Genomic DNA, 9,285 nt, shown 5'->3' with positions numbered 1-9,285 from the left:
GTACCCTTTCTTCAGAACTGATATTTAATCCTAAAATTGAAACCTCCCAACAGAAGGCCACCGTGGAAGTTGCGAATGCGGAGTTGGATCTCAACTAGATCAAAAGAGTGCCGATTCTGAAGAAATCCTTTCAAACTGGAACCATTAACTCTGCCTGACTCTGCGCAGATGCTGCTAGAGTTTCTCCAGCCAGTTCTGTGTTTTGTTTTGTTTCAAGTTTCAGCTCTGTCGGTTTCCAATTCTCTCGCCTTCTCATTCGCCACGTGTACCGTCTGACTTCCAGACCATCCAACTCCCTTTTAAGGAATGGTCTGTCAATGTTCCATGTGGGGAAACGCTCTCTGTAACAGGGTAGGGACGTGTTGGAATGTAAGTCTAGCTAACGGCTTCAATGAATTGGGGGTTGCTCAGACTCTGTTGGCATAATGTGGCAATCAAAGATGTTTTTCCAAGCCGGATGTTGTGCCGCCCTGTTTAAGTGTCATGAAGACTTTGTTTCCCTGACTCCGTTTAATCACATTGCATATCTCAGACTGGTTTGCATTGGCACCAAGGTGGAAAAGACTCAGGTTAATTGCATAGCCAGTACGAACGACCACACGGTTCACCCGCAATGACATGATTTTTACAATGTGCGACTGAAATATTGATAACCATCAGCTCTTGAATATCAAGGGGATCTAGGGTTACCTGGAGAAAGCAGGACTATGGGGATAAAGTTATCAGCTATGATTGAACGGCGGAGTAGATTCGATGGGCTGAATGGCTTAATTTATGCTCCGATGTCTTATGGTCTTTCCGGCCTTAACAAAATGTCACTTCCTTGGTGTTTCCAGGCAGATTTTTTGCTACGTATTGGCGCATTGGAAAGATATACGAAACGACAGCGCTTCTGTTCTGCGAATAACGTTTCGTTCATGACTCAGGAAGGATTTTCAAGGTAGACCTAGGTTGAGAGCAGAAATATTGCGCTGCTCGGCTCAGTCCAGAAGCCAACCAACAAGCGAGACCTGGACAACACGAGCGAGGTAAATGCAGCCCACATCTATGTTTGTGAAGAACCCAACTCTGTCTCGACACAGACGGCCCAGTGTCACTGAACACGACTCGGGAAAACAACGTAACACCTCTCAAAGTATTCTTATAGGAAATCTAATCAGTTGTTCTAAGTTTTGGAGATCCCTCTAAATTGGGCCATAATAAACTACATGAGCTGGTGGGTGGGAACTGTTCCTGGAAATGTAGTGGAGGCAAGTTTAGGAAGGAATTGGATGTTTCTTCGGATGGAAATAGACTGCGAGAGGAAGGGGCAGGAGATTGGCGCCAAGGCATGAAGCAGCGGGCCGAATGGCCTCCTCCTGCACACTGAGCCCGGCCTGTGGCACGTGAACCCCCCCCCCCCCCCCCCCAGGCCGTTTCCGGGCAACGTACCTCGGCGTTCCATTGGGAGACAGTCCCAGGTAAGGACAGGGTGCACAAGCGTGCAACTCCCTCCTCAGATCTGATCACCCCCCCCCCCTTCCAGATCTGACCTCCTCCTCAGATCTGATCACCCCCTTCCAGATCTGACCCCCTGCCCACATCTGACCTCCTCCCAGATCTGATCACCCCTCCCAGATCTGACCTCCCTGCCCATAACTAACCTCCTCCCAGATCTGATTGCCCCCTACCAAATCTGACCCCCCGCCCACATCTGACCTCTTCCCAGATCTGATTACCCCCTCCCAGATCTGATTCCCCCGCCCATAACTAACCTCCTCCCAGATCAAATCAACCCCTCCCCAGATCTGCCCCCTCCCCCAGATCTGACCCACTCCCCTGACCTGATCACTCTCCTCCCCCAGACCTGATCAGCCCCCTCCCCAGATTTGACCTCCTCCTCAGATCTGACTCACTCCCTCAGAGCCCGGATTCTGACCCAGCTCAGAGCCCCAGATCTGACGCCCACCCGCACCCCCGCCCTCACCCACGTGCCCTTTTTGATTTTCATGCCCATACCATCGATTAGAGGCAACAGTCTGCACTGGCTTCGTTTACTGAACTTTTGCAAAGACTTTCCATTGAGTTGATTTTGGAACATTAGACCTCAATGCACAAAACCAGCCACTAACCCGCAAGAGCAGTTAAGGCGTATCATCCCGGATATGAGAGATTTTTAAACACTGCATAGAAATTACATTTGTGCTGAGCGAATAAATGTTGTAAATTAATAAATATCGTTCATTTGATTGTTGCGCTTTAATTTCCATAACGTTCCTTTCGATGGCTAAATTTGAACAAACAGTTGCAAAGTCTTGGCAATAATTTTATGTGGATGCTGCTTGATTATAACCTGCACACCCGCCAATGAAAAGGATACTGTTTTGAAGAAATGGAAAATTAACTACACAATATGGTGAATTGGCCACGCTAGGTCGTCCATAGTGTTAGGTGCATTAGTCAGAGGGAGTTGGGTCTGGATGGGTTACTCTTCAGAGGGTCGGTGTGGACGTGTTGGGCCGAAGAGTCTGTTTCCACACTGTAGGGAATCTAATCTAATATGTTATTGTCAAAAGTTTGTTCTAATAATATGGTTTGGACACAAACTTTCCAACTTTATCAAAACACCGTCAGTGTATTGATTCTGTTCACTGGCGTGTTTACTCCCCTGCAAATAGTCATTTTCATTCGTTAAAGAGATTGCGCCGGAATATGAAAGGTAACATCTGTCTTCTGCCCCAGACGTGACAGTCCCTCAGCTATTGCGACTATAACACTAGTACTATAGCTAGCTGTATCTCATTCATTCACTGACAGATATGAAGGACACATTAAAGTCTGTTATAATCAGACCTCCAAACCCGCGCCCAAGTGATGGAATTGAAAACGTTGCTCTGTGTGAAATGTATAGGTAATTTATCTTTTAAGTCCCTTTTGGCCAGAGTAGACCACAGTTGGAAAAGCTAAGGGATCTGAACGCGGATACAATTCGTTTTCAGTTTATTTCTTGTTCAGAGTTGCCCACGTGAGAGAAACTTTGCAGTCACTGACGGCAAATGGCTCGGCTCTCACTTTGGTAAAGCTCAACGCTCCAACCTGGAATATCCAATAGAGTCCCAGTCACATTCTCTACCTTGTCGGCTTCAGTTCTGTGTTTTTTTTTCATGCAAGACATATGCATGCTTTGCTCGAACGGATTGATGGTGCGACTGTACCGCATATAATCTCTTCTGTCCAGGGGGTGTAGCGCCCCCATTCTCTCTCTTACACATTCACACAAAACGCCCTTTAGCATGCTTTTGCCTGAAAGGTTGTCTTCTTCCTTACATTGGTTTGTGAGCTACAAAAGCAAAGCTTTGCAACAGAAGGGAGGCTGTCTTTGTCTTGTTGAGTGTTTCTGGTGTACAAACCCTCTATTTCTATTGTTATCCGGACAGGTCGATGTATTGGCGACACAGGGACAGCGGGGGGCGCAGTGGTCCGGTTGCGCCTCGCTGGTATAGTTCAGTTACAAACCTGCCTGCGGGAGAGCTGATGCGGTTCAGGAATTAAGGTACTGTAATGCCCCACTTATATTCGAATCTACTTTGCAGTAAACCATTTTCATCCACATTTCGACTAATAATTCGCTCTAGTCCGAGCCCCAAAATGAACAAAAATAGTGTAAACATAGAGGTCAGTTCATACAGCTTCAGTACTCACGTTGGTGACATTTCTGTTACGTTCACTTGTGTGGATTGAGATGTTAAATAACAGCAATGGTCTGCAGTGAGAAACGTTAATTTATATTAACACTGTCGCTATTTCTCAATTGAGAACCGGTACGTTATCGCCCTCAAAATTGCAATCAAGCGTTTGAACACAAAAAGGCAACAGCGCAGTACACGTTTCGCAAACGTAACTAAGAATATATTAAGACACTTGAACAAAGTATTTAAAAATCAAACACTGCAATTCAAATATTTACAAGAATAAATTAGAGGCTATAGTATTGTTTTATTCGCCTGCTTTCAGTTATGGTTCTCAGTTTCAATTTGTTAAAGGAATGGCTGACTCTGAATCGAAACATTTCAAAAATGTAAAATCCAACGATAAAGAAATTCTCGCTCTGCCGTTTCCCTGCACTGTAGTCCGTGTTATGAATTTTTGGCGTTAATAAAATGATTGTATTCGAATTGGCAATGAAACTTCGTAGTGGTGCTTATAAATTTCCTTCAGTTGCTGTTAAAAAAATAGATTTACACAATTCGAAATCTCCGGGATTTTGAAAATCTATTCGATGTCAAAACTAAATGTAATCGTACGGAGAAACAAGGCCGGCCACGGCTTGCATCCCATAATCTTTAAACCCAGAAACCGAAAATTCCTAAAACGAAATTTCTGGAATCTGAGAGATAAATCCATCGTGTGCTAATTTTCCCCGAATTTCTAACAGATACAGCATTGGAATATTCAGCGTAGAATGTGGAGAGTCGGACAAGGTAACAGAACAATTATTTAGGAGAGTATGATGCACATATAAAAATATATTTTGACCTAGTTATTTTAAGCGATTTATTTTTTAATAACCCCCCTTATTTTAATTTAAAATGTTTCCTTCCATGGGCCAACTAACATGAAATTGCAAGTTCTAAATAATACATATTTAATAAAATCAATGTGTGATTTTTATGAACCTGAAATAAGCAGGCGATTTCCCCAGGATGCCAATTAGAATTTAATAATAACTACGACCGCGATTCCAACTTTAAAGCAGTTTGGACAATTTTGTGAGCCTGGATTATATTGAGATATGATCCGGAATCGTTTCCAATGGATTGTACGGCGATTTGACATTTGCAGACGAATGCTCCCATTCAGTATAATCTCCCATTGTGTGCGAGAAAAGTTTACACGGGCATATCAGTCTTGTTCCGGTGCGCCTCTCGCGATGCGTGGTTTATAGGCAAGTAACGGAAAGTAAGTACATTTTAATTAAATAAACCCAATGGTTTAGCGGCTGAGGGTCACAATTCCCCACTGACTGTGCTCGATCGACTCAAAAGTTGCATTAGTCTTGGCGCGGTCAAATTCGCCTAAACTCACCTAAAAACGTGAGAGGCCACTTGCAGCCACGTCTAAAGGCGTGAAAGCGGCCCAGTGATGTGTGTATGTCTAATTTTATTTAAAGCCCCTCTTATTTAACGCTTGAGCACTAATGAAGGAAGACTCCGTGATCTTAACTCGCTCATCCTGCAACTTATCCACATCAATCTCCTCTGGCCAGTCCAGAGACTAAAGTCATTTTTAAAAATATAAATTGAGCATGATTGGGACTGTCTAGTACCCTTAGTGGGGCAATTTACACGCAAGTTAGTGAAGTCTGCCGCTAATAACCATTTCAATAATTGTTGTAAAGATCCAGAGTCTGATCAGAGAAGAGGGAGATATTTTCTCCAACATCATAACCAAGCCGCCGACACTGATCTTACTGAGAGCGGCTCACTCACACCTAGGGACATATGCAGTTGATGAAATTCAGATGTTATTAAAGGAAGACGAAAAATATTTTAATTGAGATATTACGACTTCAAAACGCCAAGCGCGCAGTTAGAAAGAACACAGCATAACGTCCCAAAGTAACCGTCCAGATAGAAGATGCGTTCTTTATTCATATAACCACTCTCAGAGCTCCTGCGCAGACTATATTTTAGTGATAGACATTAGGACACACTTGCTGACGGCGAGTGCAGATGTCAGATGAATCAAGAATCAAACGGGTGTGTGTGTTTGATGAGGAGGATATTTACAGATGTCTCGCTTCGAAGGACCTGCTTGAATATTATCTCCAGTCCCTTGTTGCAGTCGAAAAGAGGGAGACAAAATGACAATGGGTGCCGGCAAAGCCGCCCGATATCTGAGCAATCTATCACTGCATATTTCAGCGCAGAGATACCGGCTGTAGCTGGGGCATAGGGTGCTGAGCGCAGTCTCTCTGCTTCTGGGGAGATTATCAGCCGCGAGAGCCAGGTGCAAGGTTCGCAATTTGCTCAGGAATATAAAATAAAAGGAACGTCGTTAGTGTTCCTGGCTTTCCAACATTCGTTTTATTGTCAGCGAACATCACTGAGTCAAAAATCTGATCAATTGTGAAGCCTCGCTTTTGTTTAATATTGTATTTTATTTTAAAAAATGTACTAGCAAGTCATTAGGAGTGCGGACACATTGGTTTAAAATCTGAACGCGCATCAAGTGTCCAGGCTGGCTCGATGCCCTGCTGGAGAGACAGTCTTTGCTCGCTTTTAGGGAGTGCAATCTGGGGACTGCAGCGTTCGCTTTTAAACAAGTGCGTGTGTGTGTTCCAGTAAACATTTAACACACTTTATATTAACTGAAGTCAAAGACGGCCACTCTATCAGTCACGGTACAAGCGAGTGGCCCGAATGAGACGCCTTCGGTTCTCCTCGGTATCTCGGGGAGCTCTCGCCTTTCCCAGCCGGAGCGAAGTCTCTGGGCGGCAATTGGTCACATTTAACGATTTCCTCCCCTGTCATTTTAACATAAACAAAAACACGAGCGTTTCCGAAACCATTAACTCGTCACTTAGGCCGGCTCACATTTCCAGGGCAGAAATGTGCATGTCGCCAGGTTTATCCTGAAATATTGTCTCGTCAAACATTTTGTTTTTTAAGTTTTGAGGAGGGGAAATGGGAATCAGTGGTGAGTCAAATTGAGGGAGAGAAATCAGGGTGCGTTTCGCTGTCAGCTTTTTTCGCTTTCATTATTTTTTGCCTTGAAGCTGGGAAGTTACTAGTTTGAAGGGGAGTAGGTGTGTGAGAGAGAGAGAGAGAGAGTGGAGCTGCTGCCGGTGAGTGGGGACCGCACCTGGTCTCATGTGTGTGTGAGAGAGAGAGAGTGAAGCGGGCCCGTGGGAGGCGCAGTGCTACAGCGGCCAAGACAGCGTTCACGAGCTGGTGGGGGGGGGGGGGGGGGGGGGAGGCGCATCTCCAGCGTGCTGGCGTATGTATCCGTGCGCCGGGCTCTCCACCCCCCTCCCCCCTCCCCTCTCCCCTCCATACCAACACCGCCCCCCCTCCCCCCCATCGCTCTCCCTGGCTCTATACCCACCCCACTGCAAAGAAGGGTCCATGGCACACTCCCACCCGAGCACCCAGGGAAAACCTCAGCTTCGCTTCTTGGGATTTACTCCTAGTTCATTTCCTCCTTCATCATCCCTCAAAAAAAAAGAGAGAAATCACCCCGAGAAGATTGGATTGCAAGTTTTGTCCTGGCGAGTCTCAGCACTGCTCCTTTCCTCCTTCACTGGGTTCCCCCAGGTGCCAATAAGTAACGTCTTTATTTCAGAGCAGCCTTTATTTTTAAACTGAACCAAGTGCTGATCTTGTAAGTGCAACGATCAATTACTCACCAATACCAAGTTACAAAGCGATCTGTCTGCCGCCTCATTTCCCCCCTCTCTCTCTCTCCCTCCTGTGCATGTGAACGTGTGTAGGAAATAGTTTGTATCGATTGTGCTAAAGTTAGCATTAAAGTTGGGAGTTGTGGGAAGGTTGGGGGGGAGGGGGAGGGGTGGTGAATGTGTGAGTGGACGCCGCTTGGTGCTTTCAGAATAGTAATCCTAAGGATGGCTCTCACTACAGGTCCCGAATCTCTGACCAGGGGCTTCAGCAGAAGAGAACCCGAGTGTCGAAAGATGCTGGACGGCATCAAAATGGAGGAGCACCCGTTACATTCAGGTCCTGCTACCTTGGGAATGCTACTGGGTAAATCAAGTATTTATACCATTTATACAGTCTCATTTAATTGAAAACAAAGTAAGCGCCATTTGTTGCATATCGTGAACCAAGCCATTGCTGGCTTTGTGTGCAACCTTTCACTGACTGAGTGGCCAGTTGTAAATGTGTCAAGCAGCTCTCGGGCACTCAGTGAAATCGGCACTCTGTACAATAGGATTTCTTTATGAAACAACGTTTGAGGAACCATTGCTGCCGGTCGATATGGCACTAACTTTCTCCAAGTTGTTTTCTGCCTCCAACAACCCACGTCTCTTTTCTCAAGGAGTGACACATTCTCCCGAGCTGTCCCTGAACAAACCCTTGCGTGTAGAAGTGGAGAACGCGGTGAATCATTCTGGCGGGGATGAGGTGTGGGGGAGATACAGTACAGATCGATGCGCTGGGGAAGGGGTTTTCGTCAATATTAAAATAGCCAAAATAAAAAAAAAGCACCCATCATCCAGCAAGATATACTTTTCTCAATGCATTTTTGTTTTGTTTATTGCTGCAGGTTCTGACTGTAAACATAAAGAAGTATGCGACGGTTGTCAAAGACCTATCGAGGATCGCTTTCTGATGAGAGTGAATGAAGCTTCTTGGCACGAACATTGTCTGCAGTGTACCGTGTGTCATCAGCCTCTCACCAGGAGCTGTTATTACCGAGACAGGAAACTTTACTGCAAACAAGACTATGAACAGTAAGTTCGTGCCCATCTTGTTTAAAGAACACAAGGAGACTGTACCCCATTTAATTTTTTTTTCTTCCTCTGTAGTGAATAAGGATTGTTTTGAGGGATGGGGGAGATACTGACGCCGCAACTTTCCAGATTGCTTTGCAAAACACAAAGTCAGCTGCCATCACAGCCTCCCCCCACCCCCAAAATATTGCTTCCATGGTCACTATTATTGACGGTGAGTTTTTCTTTGTTAACCAGAGCTTTTGACACAGGGATTTTTTTTTTTAAAAATAGGAATATAAAAGCTTGCTAGCAAAACAAAACCCGCGCATTTTTCCTGGCCGTATTTCTGGGTTTTCCCACGTTTTCTCAGGATATTCAATGCGTGATAATAACTAAACAAAAACGGCTGATTTGCAAATGTCAGTTTCGAGGCCTATAACTCTGGGCCTGCCTTATTCCGCCAAGGTGGAAATGTAATCATGGATTCGCTTCCATTTCACGTGAGGGTCGGTGCCTCCGAGATTCCGCTTGGAAAAGCCAGCGGAATCTTCTCTGTCATTTCTTTCATGCAGTTTGTCCTTGTTCTAACGTACAGTAACGGTGCCACAATAATTAGACAGTGACCATCCCTCAGCAAAGAGAACTTGGTCGATGTGCTATGTCAAGAATTTTCTTTTGTTTTTGGTAACTGTATTGTGTGTGTGGAACGACAATGAGAATAATATCGATATTAGCCGAGATTGGCAGTGTAACTGTGGATATGGGTGTTTGGAGCACAGTTTGTGGCATAGCTGGGAGTACATATTTTAATACTCTCACCTTACTTTCGAACAGAATAATTTTAACACATG

At 45.0% G+C, this 9,285-nt stretch overlaps 1 protein-coding gene across 6 annotated transcripts in view; it reads left to right on the top strand.

Moving 5' to 3' along the window:
- The first annotated feature begins 3,482 nt into the window (after window positions 1–3,482).
- Window positions 3,483–9,285, top strand: part of LOC122564861 (LIM/homeobox protein LMX-1.2) — a 201,681-nt gene continuing 195,878 nt past the window's right edge. Inside the window, exons 1-3 of one of the 6 annotated variants that reach the window (XM_043720224.2) lie at window positions 3,483–3,532; window positions 7,620–7,742; window positions 8,266–8,452. In XM_043720224.2, the coding sequence (XP_043576159.1) occupies window positions 7,673–7,742; window positions 8,266–8,452 (257 nt within the window). In that variant the 5' untranslated portion in view covers window positions 3,483–3,532; window positions 7,620–7,672. The other 5 variants (XM_087998402.1, XM_087998401.1, XM_043720223.2 and 2 more) reach the window with 5 other exon arrangements.

The sequence above is a fragment of the Chiloscyllium plagiosum genome, unplaced genomic scaffold, assembly GCF_037043375.1.
Source record: "Chiloscyllium plagiosum isolate Xiang-an unplaced genomic scaffold, Cpla_swu_hap1 HiC_scaffold_21, whole genome shotgun sequence".
NCBI classification, from domain to species: domain Eukaryota; kingdom Metazoa; phylum Chordata; class Chondrichthyes; order Orectolobiformes; family Hemiscylliidae; genus Chiloscyllium; species Chiloscyllium plagiosum.
Note: the sequence above shows the minus strand (reverse complement) of the source record. Positions and strands in the feature narration are given on the sequence as shown.